The 18,318-nt window shown below is 45.9% G+C and overlaps 1 protein-coding gene across 1 annotated transcript in view; it reads left to right on the top strand.

Moving 5' to 3' along the window:
* LOC124550158 (solute carrier organic anion transporter family member 74D-like) overlaps positions 1 to 18,318 on the top strand; it is a 106,123-nt gene that overhangs the window by 63,560 nt on the left and 24,245 nt on the right. Inside the window, exons 8-9 of the mRNA XM_047125290.1 lie at positions 3,595 to 3,759; positions 11,477 to 11,675. Of these exons, the coding sequence (XP_046981246.1) occupies positions 3,595 to 3,759; positions 11,477 to 11,675 (364 nt within the window). The remainder of the gene's footprint in view (positions 1 to 3,594; positions 3,760 to 11,476; positions 11,676 to 18,318) is intronic.

Raw genomic sequence — 18,318 nt, 5'->3', positions numbered from 1 at the left:
AGATTTGTCGATCTACAAAAAGCGTTCGACATTGTCAGATGGTGCAAGATGTTCGAAATTCTGAGAAACATAGGAGTAAGTTATAGGGAAAGACGGGTAATATACAATATGTACAAGAACCAAGAGGGTAGGATAAGATTAGAAGACGAAGAACGAAGTGCTCGGATTAAAAAGGAAGTAAGATAGTGATGTAATCTTTCGCCCCTACTGTTCAATATACGTATTCATCGATGAAGCAATGACAGAAGTAAAAGAGAGGTTCAAGAGTAGAATTAGAATTAAAACTAAAGGCGAGAGGATATCAACGATAATATTCGCTGATGAAATTGCTCTCCTCAATGAAAGTGAAGAAGGATTACAGGCTCTGTTGAAGTGAATGAACAGTCTAATGGGTACAGAATATGAGCAGAGAGTAAATAGAAAAAAGGCAAAAGTAACGAGAAGTAGGAGAAATGTGAATATCGAGAAACTTAACGTCAGAATTGTGGGTTACAAAGTAGATGAAGTCCAGAAATTCTGCTACCTAGGAAGACTAGCACTGGCAAAAACGGCATCCCTGGCCAAGAGAAACCTACTAGTTTCAAACATAGCACTTAATTTAAGGAAGAAATTTCCGAGAATGTACCTTTGGAGCACAGCATTGTATGGTAGTTAAACATGCACTGTGGTAAAACTGCAAAAGAAGAGAATCGCATAATTTGATACGTGCTGCTACAGAATAATGTTGGATTGGGGTGGATTGTTTGGGGGAAGAGACCAAACAGCGAGGTCATCGGTCTCATCGGATTAGGGAAGGACGGGGAAGGAATTCGACCGTGCCCTTTCAAAGGAACCATCCCGGCATTGGGCTGGAGCGATTTAGGGAAATCACGGAAAACCTAAATCAGGATGCCCAGAAGGGTGGGATTGAACCGTCGTCCTTCCTAATGAGAAATGTTGGAAATTAGGTGGAATGATAAGATGAGGAATGAGGAGGTTATCCGCAGAATCGGCGAAGAAAGGAGTAGATGGAAAAAACTGACAAGAAGAAGGGACAGGATGATAGGACATCTGTTAAGACATCAGGGAATAACTTCCGTGGTACTAGAAAGAGCTGTAGAGGGTAAAAACTGTATAGGGAAACAGAGATTAGAATACATCCAACAGGTAACTGAGGACGTAGGTTGCAGTTCCTACTCCGAGGTGAAGAGTTTGGCATAGGAGAGGAATTCGTGACGAGCCGCATCAGACCAGTCAGAAGACGACTCAAAAAACAAAAGAAAACATATATTAGCTTTTCAGGCTGTCCTGGTATTTCTATTGCACATATATCTCACCAGTTTTCCGCTGGATATCATAGTGTAAGCCCTACAATATTTCCTCGAAACATCTGTTCGCCATCTTAAGGTGGTTACAGTAGCTACTGCCGTAAAGTGCACCTCGCAGTAGTAAGTTAACGTAATCAACAGAAGATCTCAGACGTTGTTTCAAAGAAATGTTGTGGAATCTAACACAGTGTCAGTATGGGCACATCGGAGAAGGGTATTTTGAATATAAAAAAAATCGGACAACTGTGACAGGACTTATGCACCGAGGGTTCCGCACAAACGCAGTTAAGTATGCAGATGCCTCATCCACCCAGGAAATCGAGAATCTCGACGCTTTCTTCCTGTTATCGATATCGATAGAGGCAAGATGTACGTCTACCCACCACTGAAAAAAGAGGATCTTAACTGATGGACGCACAGACAGTTGGATAAAAAATGACAAAAAGTTTTTATTTGTGAGATATAGTTACAAATTACCAATTTGAAGTTTTTTTCCCTTACTTGTAGTGAGGAGCTTGCTACATTTCTTGAGTCTAGATCAACGGGAAGAATAGGTTTTGACTGAGTTTGAGAGTATCGAAATTTGTGACATAAATGGTCGTATCTTTTGATTGCATTGGGTCGGAACCATCAACTTTTTACGCCACCAAGGGACCGTAGGCCTTAATACGTGACATAAATGTCAGCTTGATACGTCAATCCAGTCCTGAGAAAAATGGATCTTTACAGACTGATAGGCAGACGGACAGTCGGTTAACGAATGACCAAAAAATTTCAAGAAATGTCATGACTCAAGAAGTCTACTTATCTTACACAACGTTTAAACTTAAGACAATTATACTTAATAAAATTATAAACAGCCGACCAGTTGCAATGGATAAAGAATTCTTTACCTGGGTTTCAACAAATTTAAATTTGTCTTCTTCAGAAGGTGACCTAAGGACAATGAACATCATAGCTTACATTAGAAAGGTATGAAACTTAAGTCAAGAATAGATATTAACACAAATTAGAGAGCTCTTGTATTACAAAAATATGAGAACGACGACTGGTACTTACAATTTTACATTAGTATGGACTGATGTATCATCGCCGTTTTTACAAATGTCTGCATAGATCCATTTGTCAAAATTAAAATATAGCCCTAAAAATAGGGTTTGTCACGTAAATATAAATTAGTACATGGATGTTGCAGAGCTCACAACCGACTGAGTGTAATCGGTCAGCGTAGTTACTCTGCGGCCAGGGCAGGTGGGGCTCATAGCGCGAACCATGTGCCGATTGGCGTACAAAAGCAACGTGTAAATTATCAGTATTAATAACGTCCTTAGGCCACCTTCTGAAGAAGACAAATTTAAATTTGTTGAAACCTAGGTAAAGAATTCTTTATCCATTGCAACTGGTCGGCTGTTTATAATTTTATTACGTGGAACCGTTGATATTGTGCAGCTATGTTTAAAATACTGACAATTATACTTATTGAATCATTATATTGGCACAATTCTGTGAGGATGTGTTACGAAGATTGTTGGCAGTGTCACTTTTTTTTACTGAAACCGGTCGTGATGCAATCAGTGTACATTACTACAGCTATGATCATATAGATTTGGAACATAGATCATTTGTTAGTGTTGTGACCCGACGAAACTATTTACGTCTGGCTGTAACTGTGGGTTCTTGGGTTGCTATGGGAGAAGGCTCATCAAACTAGAACATATGGAATATTAGTTCACTTTATTACCTAAATGGATAAAAGATTTAGTTAACTTTGACACAGTTCTTTGCCACAAGATTGCTTGATAATTTACGTCATTGACCATGAGAGCATCACTTGGTGCACAGATTAATAAAATGTTGTCTCGCAGTCCAAAATGCAACATTTACGAAAGTATATTTCACTTTTCTACATGAAGACGTTGACTGCTATAGCTGAGATGACGAACTGGGGCCGAGTACTTGCATCCTTAACATTATATTGACTTCAGCGTGAGGGCGCTTCTATGCTGAAAAGGAGGTGTGGTCTTCTGGAGTGCCTCCCATTGGTTGTTGCGGATTCCAGCGAGCCCTTGCTAATGTCTGTGGTATCGATTCGCGTTTCCGACTTTGGTGTGACACCGCGATCTCTGGACGATACAACCGTTAGCATCCTCTTTAGTTTTATGTGCCATGAACATTATACCATATTTGTAGAAGCTAAAGATTTACTTCGCTGTTTCACTAGCTGCTACATAAGCGTAACAATAACAATGATGATGATGGTAATGATGGTGATGAACTTTGCGTGCAGACTTCCGACAAGCTGTGCTGCGGCTGCTGCGGAACAAGGTGCTGATGCTGAACACGATCAGTTCTGTGTGCTTCATGTTCGGCTACGTGGGCTACTGGACCTTCATGCCTAAGTACATGGAGACGCAGTTCCGGCAGTCCGCCTCCAGGGCCAGCCTCATCACAGGTCAGTTCGCCAGCTCATACGCCTGTTTAAGGACGCCCTTCTTGTCTGCACGACTTCTGAATACAAAAATTAGGCGAATGCAATTCGTGTTAAAAACGTTTGCAGGAGCATTCACATGGAGAAACCCATTGAGATTCGCCACATAATGTCTCACACAGTAAATTCAGCTGCAACATCTAGCATGGTGTAACTGGTATAAAGATTCTGGAATGTCTTTACCGGCCGAAAACACTGGCCCCAACGCTAGCTGTAACGGACCGAAGAGTGAAGAATCACGACAGACAACATCGATAGAAACTTCCTGGCAGATTAAAACTGTGTGCCGGACCGAGACTCGAACTCGGGACCTTTGCCTTTCGCGGGCAAGTGGTCTATCAACTGAGCTACCCAAGCACGACTCACGCTCCATCTTCACAGCTTTACTTCTGCCAGTACATCGTCTCCTACCTTCCAAACTTTACAGAAGTTCTCCTGCGAATCTTGCAGAACTAGCACTCCTGAAAGAAAGGATATTGCGGAGACGAGGTACTGGCAGAAGTAAAGCTGTGAGGACCGGGCGTGAGTCGTGCTTGGGTAGCTCAGTTGGTAGAGGACTTGCCCGCGAAAGGCAAAGGTCCCGAGTTCGAGTCTCGGTCTGGCACACAGTTTTAATCTGCCAGGAAGTTTCATATCAGCCCACACTCCGCTGCAGAGTGAAAATCTCGTTCTGGAAACATCGATAGAGTTTGAAAAACTGGCCTCTCTCCGGGAAATTTTAAGAAATTTAGGGAAACTACGGCAAAACCAATTCTTGATTGCCGAACGGGGTGTCTTGCTTTCAAATGGGCTCGGCAGATTTTCTTGCCTTATCTCAGCTTGTTCCCGTATCAAATGACTTTCGTCAACGCCATATTGAACCCTGATCTTTCTTCGTTTCCTCATTTCGCTTACTCTACGTGAAAGTATGTAACTGTATATTTTTGAAAAAGAAATACGTTACGCTGCTCGCAGGTGCATAATTGTAATAGTTTTAAATGTGTACGACAAGAAATATCGACATTCCAGAATGAAATTTTCACTCTGCAGCGGACTATGTGCTGATTTGAAACTTCCTGGCAGATTAAAACTGTGTGCCGGACCGAGACTCGAACATGGGACCTTTGCCTTTTATGGACAAGTGCTCTACCGTATTTTTTTAATCACATTTTGTTCTATACTGTTCGTTGAATTTGTTCGGGACAGACGTCCGATGACACCCGTCTAAGTTCTTTGTTGATCCATTCACTCAGCTTTTTTGTTACTGAGGGTAGCTATCCCGTGCCCGACTGGTAGTTTTGTTCCGTATTGTTCGTTTCGTTTGGTCTGGGCGGACGTCACATGACTTCCGTTCAAGTTGATTGTTGATTCCTTTACTCAGTTTTTTTATTACAGAGGACAATCGGCCCTCTGACCGAATACACTGAGCTACTGTGCCGGCACCGCCTGAGCTATCAAGCACGACTCACAACCCGTCCTCACAGCTTCATTTCCGCCAGTTCGAGTCTTGGTCCGGCACACAGTTTTAATCTGCCAGGAAGTTTCATAACAGCGCCCACTCCGCTGCAAAATGAAAATTTCACTATGGAAAAATCCCCCAGGCTGTGGCAAAGCCATGTCTCCGCAATATCCTTTCTTCCAGCAGTGCTAGTTCTGCAAGGTTCGCAGCAGAGCTTCTGCGAAGTTTGGTAGGTAGGAGACGAGGTACTGGCGGAATTAAAACTCTGAAGAAGGGGTGTAAGTCGTGCTTGGGTAGCTCAGATGTTAGAACACTTGCCGGCAAAAGCCAAAGGTCCCGAGTTCGAGTGTCGGTCCGGCACAAAGTTTTAATCTGACAGGAAGTTTCACATCAGCGCACACTCCGCTGCAGAGTGAAAATTCCATTCTGGAATTTCGATATTTCTTGTCGCATACATTTAAAACTATTACAATTATGCACTTGCGAGTAGCGTAACGTATTTCTTTTTTCAAAATATACAGTTAAATACTTCCACGTAGAGTAAGCAAAACGAGAAAAGGAAGAAAGATCAGGATTCAATACGGCGTCGACGAAAGTCATTAGATACGGGCACAAGCTGAGACATGGAAAGAAAATCTACCGAGTCCATTTGCGAGCAACCCGCCCTGTTCGGAAATCAAGAACTGGTTTTGCCGTAGTTTCCCTAAATTTCTTAAAATTTCCAGGAGGGAGACCAGTTCTTGATTGCCGAACAGTGTATAGAACCATCGTCATTCGAATGCATGTCCAGTGTCTCATTGTAAGCAAAATGAGCACTTACGTGCGAGAACTTGTTCAAGATATTCCATCGAAAGCTGTCTGTGAATATATTCATATAACAGAGGTATTATATTTTATTCCTCTATTGCTTTGATGCTTTTAGGAGTCCTTTCGCACCTCGCTTAGCTTATCTTTAAATCACTTTGCATCCCTGCTGCATCACTTACCGGGGTCATTGAACTGTTTTTGTCGACGTAAACGTTACCATAGTTAACAGCAATCCTGCAGCAATAACATCACATAGCTGTGTGTGTCTGTCATTCAAATCTGCTGTGATTTCACGGTGTTTATTTGACGCAGTGGATCGTTCTACATCCGTTGGATATCGGCCGTCAGCTCCTTGATCGATCAGCTAAAAGTATAATTTCCAATAATAGTCCTAAATGGAGCCCTCTTTTCTCAGTTTTTGTGCCTGCAAGTCTTCTTGTTCTAAATTTAGCCAATATCCTGCATCTTGGCTTCCTTGGATGCTATCTGCTGCATCGCGTTTGACGTTGCATGAAGTTTAATGTAATCATCTCCTGCCCCATCTTCAGCCATTAGCAGCATTTCCAACAGCCCATCTAAGTATCCTTGCAATGACCTGAAATTTGTCTGCCTTCGTTTGTTACGTCTTGCTTCGGGAAATATATGCGGATGAGTATGAAATAGTCCTTCCTCACGTATAGGAGTACTAGTTCTTATTATCTCATAACTAGTTTCGAGACGAGAGATCTCATTCTCAAATGCCCACCAATGTACACCTTCCACAACACAAGTGTTGTAACAAGCAGCCGTTACAATATGCTCACAGCGTCACAAACCTTTCGTTACACACATACTTCGCTGGTATTCCGAGGAAAACGGGACTTGTTGCTATAGTCTACGCCGGTGGTCCAGAATCAGTATAGAAGTTTCTCCCAGAGAAGTAGGGAGACTGATCAAGTGACACATGGTTCGCACATTTGACTCGCATTGCTACCGTACAGTACTATAAACAATAATCATCACACTAATGTCAGCGATACATATCGATACCACAGAAGTTAGTGAGTGCTCACTGTATAACCTACAATGACGAATGGGAGATGCTCCAGAACACCATTGCTCTCCCCCAGCACTGCAGCACCCTCATACTGAGGTCAATATCTTCATCTACCCGTGCTTGAATCACGGCCAGACCCAAACTTCCATATGTCACAACCTGCACTCGTACACTGCATATATTCCCGCCCAGCAAGCACATACACTCCTGGAAATTGAAATAAGAACACCGTGAATTCATTGTCCCAGGAACGGGAAACTTTATTGACACATTCCTGGGGTCAGATACATCACATGATCACACTGACAGAACCACAGGCACATAGACACAGGCAACAGAGCATGCACAATGTCGGCACTAGTACAGTGTATATCCACCTTTCGCAGCAATGCAGGCTGCTATTCTCCCATGGAGACGATCGTAGAGACGCTGGATGTAGTCCTGTGGAACGGCTTGCCATGCCATTTCCACCTGGCGCCTCAGTTGGACCAGCGCTAGTGCTGGACGTGCAACCGCATGAGACGACGCTTCATCCAGTCCCAAACATGCTCAATGGGGGACAGATCCGGAGATCTTGCTGGCCAGGGTAGTTGACTTACACCTTCTAGAGCACGTTGGGTGGCACGGGATACATGCGGACGTGCATTGTCCTGTTGGAACAGCAAGTTCCCTTGCCGGTCTAGGAATGGTAGAACGATGGGTTCGATGACGGTTTGGATGTACCGTGCACTATTCAGTGTCCCCTCGACGATCATCAGTGGTGTACGGCCAGTGTAGGAGATCGCTCCCCACACCATGATGCCGGGTGTTGGGCCTGTGTGCCTCGGTCGCATGCAGTGCTGATTGTGGCGCTCACCTGCACGGCGCCAAACACGCATACGACCATCATTGGCACCAAGGCAGAAGCGACTCTCATCGCTGAAGACGACACGTTTCCATTCGTCCCTCCATTCACGCCTGTCGCGACACCACTGGAGGCGGACTGCACGATGTTGGGGCGTGAGCGGAAGACGGCCTAACCGTGTGCGGGACCGTAGCCCAGCTTCATGGAGACGGTTGCGAATGGTCCTCTCCGATACCCCAGGAGCAACAGTGTCCCTAATTTGCTGGGAAGTGGCGGTGCGGTCCCCTACGGCACTGCGTAGGATCCTACGGTCTTGGCGTGCATCCGTGCGTCGCTGCGGTCCGGTCCCAGGTCGACGGCCACGTGCACCTTCCGCCGACCACTGGCGACAACATCGATGTACTGTGGAGACCTCACGCCCCACGTGTTGAGCAATTCGGCGGTACGTCCACCCGGCCTCCCGCATGCCCACTATATGCCCTCGCTCAAAGTCCGTCAACTGCACATACGGTTCACGTCCACGCTGTCGCGGCATGCTACCAGTGTTAAAGACTGCGATGGAGCTCCGTATGCCACGGCAAACTGGCTGACACTGACGGCGGCGGTGCACAAATGCTGCGCAGCTAGCGCCATTCGACGGCCAACACCGCGGTTCCTGGTGTGTCCGCTGTGCCGTGCGTGTGATCGTTGCTTGTACAGCCTTCTCGCAGTGTCCGGAGCAAGTATGGTGGGTCTGACACACCGGTGTCAATGTGTTCTTTTTTCCATTTCCAGGAGTGTATTTTTACTGAGAGTTGAGGTTCTCGTGTAGGGAATAAATGTGAAATAGCGGTGCCTTTATTAAGAAGTAAGATTCAATGTTCTTTCTGGGAGGCGTGCATAGCCGAAGCGCTGAAGGCGACCGCTCGCGTAAATCCAAGTTCGAGTCCCAGTCCGGCACAAATGTTCATTGTCGTCATTCCAGTGTACAGCCGATGGCAGCTAATATTCGCAATTGCGAATACATTTCCTGTATTTCATTCGGAGAGCCTGGAGATTCTAAAGACCGTCCGATCATCGTTGCTTAAACGCAAACAGTGGGGTAGCTAATTTGAGCCGCGCGTTATTAGCCGAGCGGTCTAAGGCGCTGCAGTAATGGACTGTGCGGCTGATCCGGGCGGAGGTTCAAGTCCTTCCTCGGGCATGGGTGTGTGTGTTTGTCCCTAGGATAATTTAGGTTAAGTAGTGTGTAAGGTTAGGGACTGATAACCTTAGCAGTTAAGTCCCATGAGATTTCACACGCATTTTTTAGCTAATTTGAAAAGTGCGCGGCCTACACCGTTAGTTCAAAAAGTTTTTCATTGGTTTAATAAAAATTATATAATAGTTAAGATGGCGGTTTTATGCTTCAGATGTTCAACATAGTCTCCCCTCACTTGAGTACAATGCACAGAACGTTCGTTTAACCCGGTGAAACTGTCAGAGGAGTCCTTCTTTGGGATGTTGTTCAACTCGCGTGTCACACTGGCTTGAGTGTCTGTTATGTAGTCAAGGCGTTGACTTTTTATATGAATTTCTGCACTTTGCCGTTTTATGCTAGGTTCGTAGTGATAACACCAAATCTCTTCACCCGTGATGATTTTTTGCAAAAAAGAATTATCCGCGTTTTGCGTATCAATCGAGTCGCGGCAGGTGTCCACACATCGCTATTTCTGATCGGGACTCAAAGTGTGCTGAACAAACTTTGGACACACTTTTCTCTTCTTCAGAACATTTTGGAGAACTGAACACTTGAGTCACAGATGTTGGTCCATTGCGATTTAGGACACGACGACGTCGACACGCTACGTTCGCACGTTAGCTGCTTAAAACTGCCTGCTCGCAACTAACTGGTCGACTGTTGTTTACAGTTGTTAGTTCAGGTTGCCACCGTAGTTACTGCGGTGACGTCACTTATACTCCAAGAATAAAATCAGTCTCGTAACTTTTTGGGTGGACGATGTATTTCCTCTCCCATCCTTCCCCCAGTCCGACATCGTGTTACGTCGCTAATGACCTCGCCGCAATCCATAATCTTCCTTCCTTTTTCTTCTTCTTTTTTTATGTCTTTTTCCTGCGTCTTTTCTGGGTAGGTGTGGTTACTGCTGGATGTGGGATTATTATTTTTTAAGGGGTGGCCGGATGCCCTTCCTGTCGGTACCCCTTTACCCCCCCCCCCCCCCCCGCCTCCTACACCCGCACACCGGTATGGAGTATGTGTGCCCCAAAGTCTCTGCATACAGTGTTAGCCATATGAAAATGTGTAAATGTTTTCTGGGAATCGTGCAACTGAGGCGGGACTCGTCGTTAATCCTCTGGGCGCATTTCATGCGGGGCCGGCTTGCATCCCAGTCCCTGTAGCGCCACTTTAACACCCACGGCTATCCGAGAGGATCTTCCTTCTTTTCTTCACCAAAAGAGGAATGCTAAGGTGACCAGCCACTCGCTTCGCCCCTGATAGTTACCTGAGCACTGATGTGACATAAGTCAGCGATACCTCCTAATACCGTGTCGGACCTCCTTTTGTACGGGGTAAAGCAGCACCTCGACGTGGCATGGACTTAACAAGTCGTCGGAAGACCGCTACAGAAATATTGAGCCATGCTGCCTCTTCAGCCGTCCATAATTACGAAAGTGTTGTCGTTGCAGGATTTTGTGCACGAACTGACCTCTCGATTATGCGCCATAAAAGTTCAATGGGGTTTATGTTGGGCGATCCGCGCGGGCAGATCATTCGCTCTAATTGTCGAGAATGTTCTCACATGGCGCATTGTCACCCGTTAAAATTTCTTCGTTGTTTAGTAAAGTGAAGTTCATAAATGGCTGTAAATGGTTTCTAAGTAGCCGAACATAACCATTTCCTGTCAATGATCGGTTCAGTTGGACCAGAGGACCCAGTCTATTCGATATTAACACAGTCCGCGCATCGGGACTCACCCCACCAGGCCACGATTTTCCAGGTGTCTAGGGTCCAACCGACACAGTAAAGAGTCGAGGAGACCCGCCTCAGGCGATGTCGTGCTGTTAGAAAAGGCACTCGTCTCGGTCATGAGCTGCCACAGCCCATTAACGCCAAATGTCGCCGCACTGTCCCAACGGATACGTTCGCTGTACATCCCAGACTGATTTCTGCGGCTGTTTCGCGCAGTGTTGCTTTTCTGTTCGCACTGACAAATCTACGCAATCGCCGCGGCTCTCGGTCGTTAAGTGAAGGCCACCGGCCACTGCGTTGTCCCTTGTGAGAGATAACGCCTGAAATTTGGTATTCGGCACACGCACACTGTGATCGTGGAATATTGGATTCCCTAACGATTTCGGAAATGGAATATCCCGTCTAGCTGCGACCACCATTCCGCGTTCGAAGTTTGTTAATTTCCGTCTGCGGCCATAATCACGACGGAGACCTTTTCACATGAATCGCCTGAGTACAAATGACGGCTCCGCCAACGCACTGCCTCTTTATAGCTTGTGTACGCGATACTGGAGCCGTCTGCATATCGCTATCCCATCACCTGAGTGTATAACGTGACTTCCGCAGGCTCTGTGGGGCTGGGCTTCACGGCTGCGGGCCTGGTGCTGTCGTCGGTGTACATCTCGCGGGCCAAGCCGTCTGCGCGCGCGCTGGCCGCCTGGAACGTCGCCGTCGAGCTGCTGGACGTGGCCGTCCACCTGGCCAAGCCGTTCCTCGGCTGCCCCAGCGACGACCTGCGAGGCGCCTGGGACCCCGCACACCACTCGTGAGTCAGCCGCCACCTGCTCCTAAAAGAGACACTACAGCCTCAACTCGTCACGCAGATTAGAAATGAAAGCTTACAATAATTGTTAAAAGAATCTTTGCAAGAGTTTTATTTATTTACTGATGAGTAGTTTTTGGTATCCTGTCCGTTATCAAATCCCATCCAGAATGAAATTTTCACTTTGCAGCGGAGTCTGCGCTGATATGAAACTTCCTGGCAGATTAAAACTGTGTGCTGGCCCGAGACTCGAACTCGGGACCTTTGCCTTTCGCGGGCTAGTGCTCTACCTCTCTCTCTCTCTCTCTCTCTCTCTCTCTCTCTCTCTCTCTCTTTTTTTTTTTTTTTTTTTTTTTTTTTTTTTTTTTTTTTTTTTTTTTTTACCTTCCCCAGAGAGTTGCCTATATACCAGGGGAAATATGGGAAGTCAAGGTTAGGGCTATCCTTACAAACAAAACAAAATCTTCCTTTTTCTAAATTTTATTGTTATTTTTATTTTTTTGTGTTTATTTTTGTTGTGAAATTGATAAGAGGCCTTCTGCACCCCGCTGCGAGTATGTTGAGTCACGTCTTCTTGAAATTGATGTGTTCCGTTCAGTTGTTCAGAAATGTTCATTGGTTCAAACAGGAAACCTTCTTCTCTCTTGGCTTAAATGGTTCAAATGGCTCTGAGCACTATGGGACTTAACATCTTAGGTCATCAGTCCCCTAGAACTTAGAACTACTTAAACCTAACTAACCTAAGGACAGCACACAACACCCAGCCATCACGAGGCAGAGAAAATCCCTGACCCCGCCGGGAATCGAACCCGGGAACCCGGGCGTGGGAAGCGAGAACGCTACCGCACGACCACGAGATGCGGGCCTCTTGGCTTAACACATTCCAGCTGCGAGGCGGGTCGTGGAAAGCACTCCCAGGGAAGTTCCAGAAAAATTGTCTGTATTCTGAGTGACGGACAACGACATAATGACAGTCATTGAGGTATGTCCACAAATAGAGTACAGAAACTACAGTTTGTCCAAATAGGTAGTGAATGGCATGTCCGCGAATCCAATTCACAGCATTGGTCTTTGTCCGAGGAAAATAGTCACGTTCCGGAAATAATAATGAAAGGGGAGTAATCCGATCCGGAATGTCCAGCGCTAGAAAAGCCACAATACGAGGAATCAATTGCCAAACCTCCGCCGCAGGTCCGCAAACAAACTGATGTTCGTCATTGTCTGGCACTCCACACGTGGAAGATAGTGATTGGGTGAGGTGGACGATGAAGGCGAGATTGGTTGGTTTGCTTACCATTGACAGTTAGGTACCAGACAGATTGAACATTCGTGTCAAGGTAACAGGCGAACACCGCGCGCCATACATGACGCCAGTCAACCTGGGGAACTTTTGTTCAGTCGGGTTAAGGTGGACGACCTAATTGGAGCACATTGTATACTGCCCTTGTCTTGAGTAAAAACTGTCTTGGTAAGGTGAGGCGTAGATAACTGAGTTCAAAAAAGAAGTATCTTATATAATGGAACTAATCCGGAACATCCGAGATCATCACTGGCGCTGACAGTGAGACCGGCGAATATGCCGACAGGAGGAGACCAGTGTGGCTCGTTGGGCAACGTGTCCATACCGTCATCCGGGAGCTGACAAATAGGGCGGGATCTCTATTCGGCACGTGAAACAGACCTATCCCACCTCGTTCACGCGGAAGAGTAAGGGTTGCATAGTTAACTTTGAACAACAGCCCAGAGCTGACAAAAGATGCCATCGGGGCTGCCAACATGCGACGTGCCACAGTAAGCGGGAAAGGTAGAACTTATGCGACATGGGGAACTCGGGATGCGATATATATAGTGACATATCGAGCTCGTTGGAGAATATCTAGGGATCGAAGCCGATGGTCCATAAGACCTGCTCTGATCATTAAAAGGAGGCGTCGGCAGTTGATGGTGGCTGAACGCCGGAGATCAGACGAAAAATCTATTCCCAAACAGCGAATGGTATCAACGGTGGTGAGAGGTGTAACGCACTCCACGGAAAGTACCGTGCCAATGAACATAACTTGTGACTTACGAACGTTTAAGGAGCTACCCGACGCCTCACCATAAGTCGCTACCCACGTCAAAACAGCTGGAACATCGTCGGTCGGCATTACGTAAACAGATGACTACATCGCCAGCATAGGCCGTGCAACAGAATCGGCAGTGATCTATGGACAACCCTACCAAACGTTGTCTTAGTCCACATAGCAAGGATTCCAAGGAAAAGGCGTACAAAATCGCTGATAGAGGGCAACCTTGACACCATCTGAGCTACCCAAGCACACAGTTTTAATATGCCAGGAAGTTTCATATCAGCGCACACTCCGCTGCAGAGTGAAAATTTCATTCTGGAAACATCCACTAGGCTGTGGCTAAGCCATGTCTCCGCAATATCCTTTCTTCGAGGAGTGCTAGTTCTGCTGGGTTCGAAGGAGAGCTTCTGTGAAGTTTGGAAGGTAGGAGACGAAATATTGGCAGAAGTAAAACTGTGAGGACGAGGCGGGAGTCGTGCTTGGGTAGTTCAGATGGTAGAGCACTAGCCCGCCTCTGTAAAAAAAAAAAAAAAAAAAAAAAAAAAAAAAAAAAAAAAAAAAAAAAAAAAAAAAAAAAACAACGCGAAAGGCAAAGGTCCCGAGTTCGGGTCTCGGTCCGGCACACAGTTTTAATCTGCCAGGAAGTTTCATAGGGACGTAATATTTGAAATTTAAGTGAAATAAATTAACTGTGTCATACAGAAGTGTTGGCATATTGCAATCTTTTCATTATCATTAGCAATTTTTGGAAGGGACTGAGCTGTAGAATAGGATCACGGTTAGAACTTTATCGGCACATGTACCTTGGGAGTAAGTTTGCCCTCAAAACTGGCTACTGTTGAATAACTGATGCCTTATTTTTCAACGAGACAGACCACAGCAAATAATAATGGAGTATAAATCGATTAAATAGTACCACGGGATAGCTTACAAGATGCCCACGAACACCTAGTGTGCACGTTGGTTACAAAGTTCATACACACCTTGAAACAAGCAACACAGCAAGTGTGTGGTGTACGACAAAGAACTGCGGTTGGCTGGCGCGTGGTAACCAGCACTTTGATTGACAAAGGTCAATCACGAAGTTATTTTAATGAAAATGTATGTATAACATTGTTTTACTGCAATGTATCATATTCAATGTTTGTCAAATGAGGTCTGACCGTGTTTTAACCTAATGGGCAGAAGGTACCGAGCAGTATTTTCGTTTCTATGGCAGTTAACAGAAAGACTAACAGACTGAGTTTTGGAGATAATGGAAGTAATAAAATGCATACAAATGAAATAATCGACGGTCGCCTGCCTAATTAGGTATAATACTTTGAAACATTAAGTTTAAAGAAAAATGAACATTGACTGCTGAAGTTACTTTCGTTCCAGGTGGTGGTGGTGACAGTGATGTTGATGTTGATGTTGGCGTTAGTGGTGGTTATGATCAAGGGGGTGATAAAAGTGGTGATGCTAATGGTGATGATCTTGGTGTCAGTGATAGTGATGGTGATGATTGATGATGATGATGATGACGATGATGGCGATGATGATGCCTTATGATACTTTATGATGACCGAATACACTTGAAAATTATTAATATATGCAGGGTATGGAGTCTGGGGCGCGTGCCCTGACCACTATTCCTGTAGGGGTGCACTTTCGTCACAGGCGAATTTTTTGGTACGAACGAGAGTTATTGTTGGTCACAATAAAGAGTGAACAAGTAGTCAGAAACAAAGACTAAACGAAAAATGGGGAATGCTGACTGCGACAGAAGGGGGCAGTCACAAAGTAATACTTCGTCCTGGTAAAAGTCGCCCTGCTGAAGATTTGTGCTTTGAAGCCGATTGCTGCATATAAAATAATAACATAAGGATAGTAAGTTATTTATCAGCTGATGTCCCCATTTCTTCCAGCACTATGAAGTAGAAATGGTCCCTAGTTGTATTTCTATAGTTTACTTAGATAATAAAGTCATGAGGCCTTCTCCTACATCTGTAATTGGATCAGAGTAAGAAATTGATTGATAGCTGAGAATGCAGAGGGCTTTGTTGTTCATTACCAGCGTGCTGGTGCGATGACAGGATCTTTGTGTGTCCACGCTGAGTGGATTGACGCGTGCCCTGTTAATGTGCAGTATGGATTTTGCTTTGTAGGGTAGTAATAGCCTGATGGCTTCACACATCACATTGCGTAAGAGTAAGACATCGCGCAGAGCAACAAAGGACGTAACAAGCACAAATCACGACTGATCAGGTACATGCCACAGTTGTCGTTCGACGCTGACTCCGGTCACCAGCACTTGAGATAACTGAGCGATATGACGCTGATGAACGGAACAGAAACCGTGGCCAAACTCATTTTCTGACTGTTTACTGCTAGCTGTTAGCCACTTTGCTACGCTGACGCAGGTATAACCAAACACAGTTTAAAAATTCTGACACTGCGTTGAGTTGGTTGGATTGTTTGGGGGAGGAGACCAGACAGCGAGGTCATCGGTCTCATAGGATTAGGGAAGGATGGGGAAGGAAGTCGGTCGTGCCCTTTCAAAGGAACCATCCCGGCATATGCCTGGAGGGATTTAGGGATATCACGAAAAACCTAAATCAGGATGACTGGACGCGGGATTGAACCGTCTTCCTCCCCATTGCATTGAAACAGAGCAATGAGTATAAACATTAATTATGCCTGAAATGCATAGAATTTCAGACAGCGTTAAACTCTGTTTCAGTTATGTCCATGTCACACTCCTTGAGAAATAACGCACTGTATGCCACCTGAGGGATAGTAGATGTACTGATGTACTGACAATGGTTTCAGCGTCGTCCGCCAACAGATAGGGCAATGGCATAGCTACCAGGGCGCTGTATGTGCCTATCCTTTAATAGGGAACGCTCACAGTCAGGAAACTAAGTGTAGTGCTGACGTCTGAAGTAAGCAGAAAACGATGCCACGGAGACTCATTCGTGCTTCTTACAGCCAAATGAGCGATTTTGGTAGGGGTCGAATTGTAGCCTTCAGAATGGCTGGACGGTACTTTCTTAGAATTGCCACACACGTCTGATGTGCTGCGTCAGTTGCGCAACGGTGCAGGTATTAATATTTAGTGAAGAACCTCACACCCGTAGATGAGGTTATGGACGTCCATTCAGCACAGACGCCTACGAGGATCGTCGTATTTGTAGGGTAGCGGAGTCAGATAGTACAGCTACCACAGCACAGATAGGAGGGCTTGTGAGCCCAGACGTGTCAACACGAACTGTAGCGAACCGATTATTAGCAGTGGGACTTCGGTCACACACAGCTGACGCGCGGGATTAGCCGAGCGGTCTGAGACGCTGCAGTCATGGACTGTGCGGTTGGTCCCGGCGGAGGTTCGAGTCCTCCCTGGAGCATGGGTGTATGTGTTTCTCCTTAGGAGAATTTAGGTTAAGTAGTCTGTAAGCTTAGGGACTGATGACCTTAGCAGTTAAATCCCATAAGATTTCACATACATTTTGAACACACACAGCTGTAGCCCGCCTTCCAGTCACGCCACAGCATCGCCATGCACGGCTCGACTGGTGCCGTCAGAGGACCACTTGGAAGATGGAACGGCACGCAGTGGTCTTTAGCGATGAAATGGGATTCTGACGCGCACAAGTAATGGCCGTTTGCGCGTACTGTGCAAAGCTGGTGAGCGTTGTCACGTAGAGTGCATTCGTCTAAGACACTGGCCCCATCCCAGGCCTTATGGTGTGGGGTTGCGGTAAGCTACAACCCTCGTTATACTTTGGTGTTTCTGGAGGTGTCGCTAACCAGCGTTTGGTATGCGTAAAGTGTGGTTGGACTCTTTATTTTGCCGCTCTTGCAAAGAAAATGACATGTTGTTCCAACAGGATAATTCTCGCGCACGCACCACTCGTGAAACAACGTGCTCTACAAGAGGCGCAGCAACTTTCCTGGCCAGTAAAACCTCCGGACTTATCCCAGTCGTCGGCCGGTGTGGCCGTGCGGTTAAAGGCGCTTCAGTCTGGAACCGCGTGACCGCTACGGTCGCAGGTTCGAATCCTGCCTCGGGCATGGATGTGTGTGATGTCCTTAGGTTAGTTAGGTTTAATTAGTTCTAAGTTCTAGGCGACTGATGACCTCAGAAGTTGAGTCGCATAGTGCTCAGAGCCATTTGAACCATTTAGCCTTATCCCAGTCGAGCACGTGTGGGATATGATGGGATGAAATGTGTCTCTTGCAACTCGTCATTCAACAACTCTTCCAGAACTACATGAACAGGTGAAGCACACCTGGCATAACGTACCCCAAGACAGAATTTGCCATCTGTACGATCGACTGGATGCCGGAGTCATCGGCTACATTGCAGCCCGTGGACGCTAAACCACGTGTTTCAGCGTGTTCGCTCATAACCGCTTGTGCAATTGATCTGTAAATGCAAACATTTCATTTACTTCATATGCACTGTTGCAACGACGCTGTCGTTTATCGACTAATAAAGTCATCAGAAGACCAAAACAAACTGCAAAACGATTTAGAAAAGATATCTGAATGGTGCGAAAAGTGTCAGTTGACCCTAGTTAACGAAACGTGTGAGG

This window comes from Schistocerca americana, chromosome 1 (genome assembly GCF_021461395.2).
Source record: "Schistocerca americana isolate TAMUIC-IGC-003095 chromosome 1, iqSchAmer2.1, whole genome shotgun sequence".
Classification (NCBI taxonomy): Eukaryota; Metazoa; Arthropoda; class Insecta; order Orthoptera; family Acrididae; genus Schistocerca; species Schistocerca americana.
Note: the sequence above shows the minus strand (reverse complement) of the source record. Positions and strands in the feature narration are given on the sequence as shown.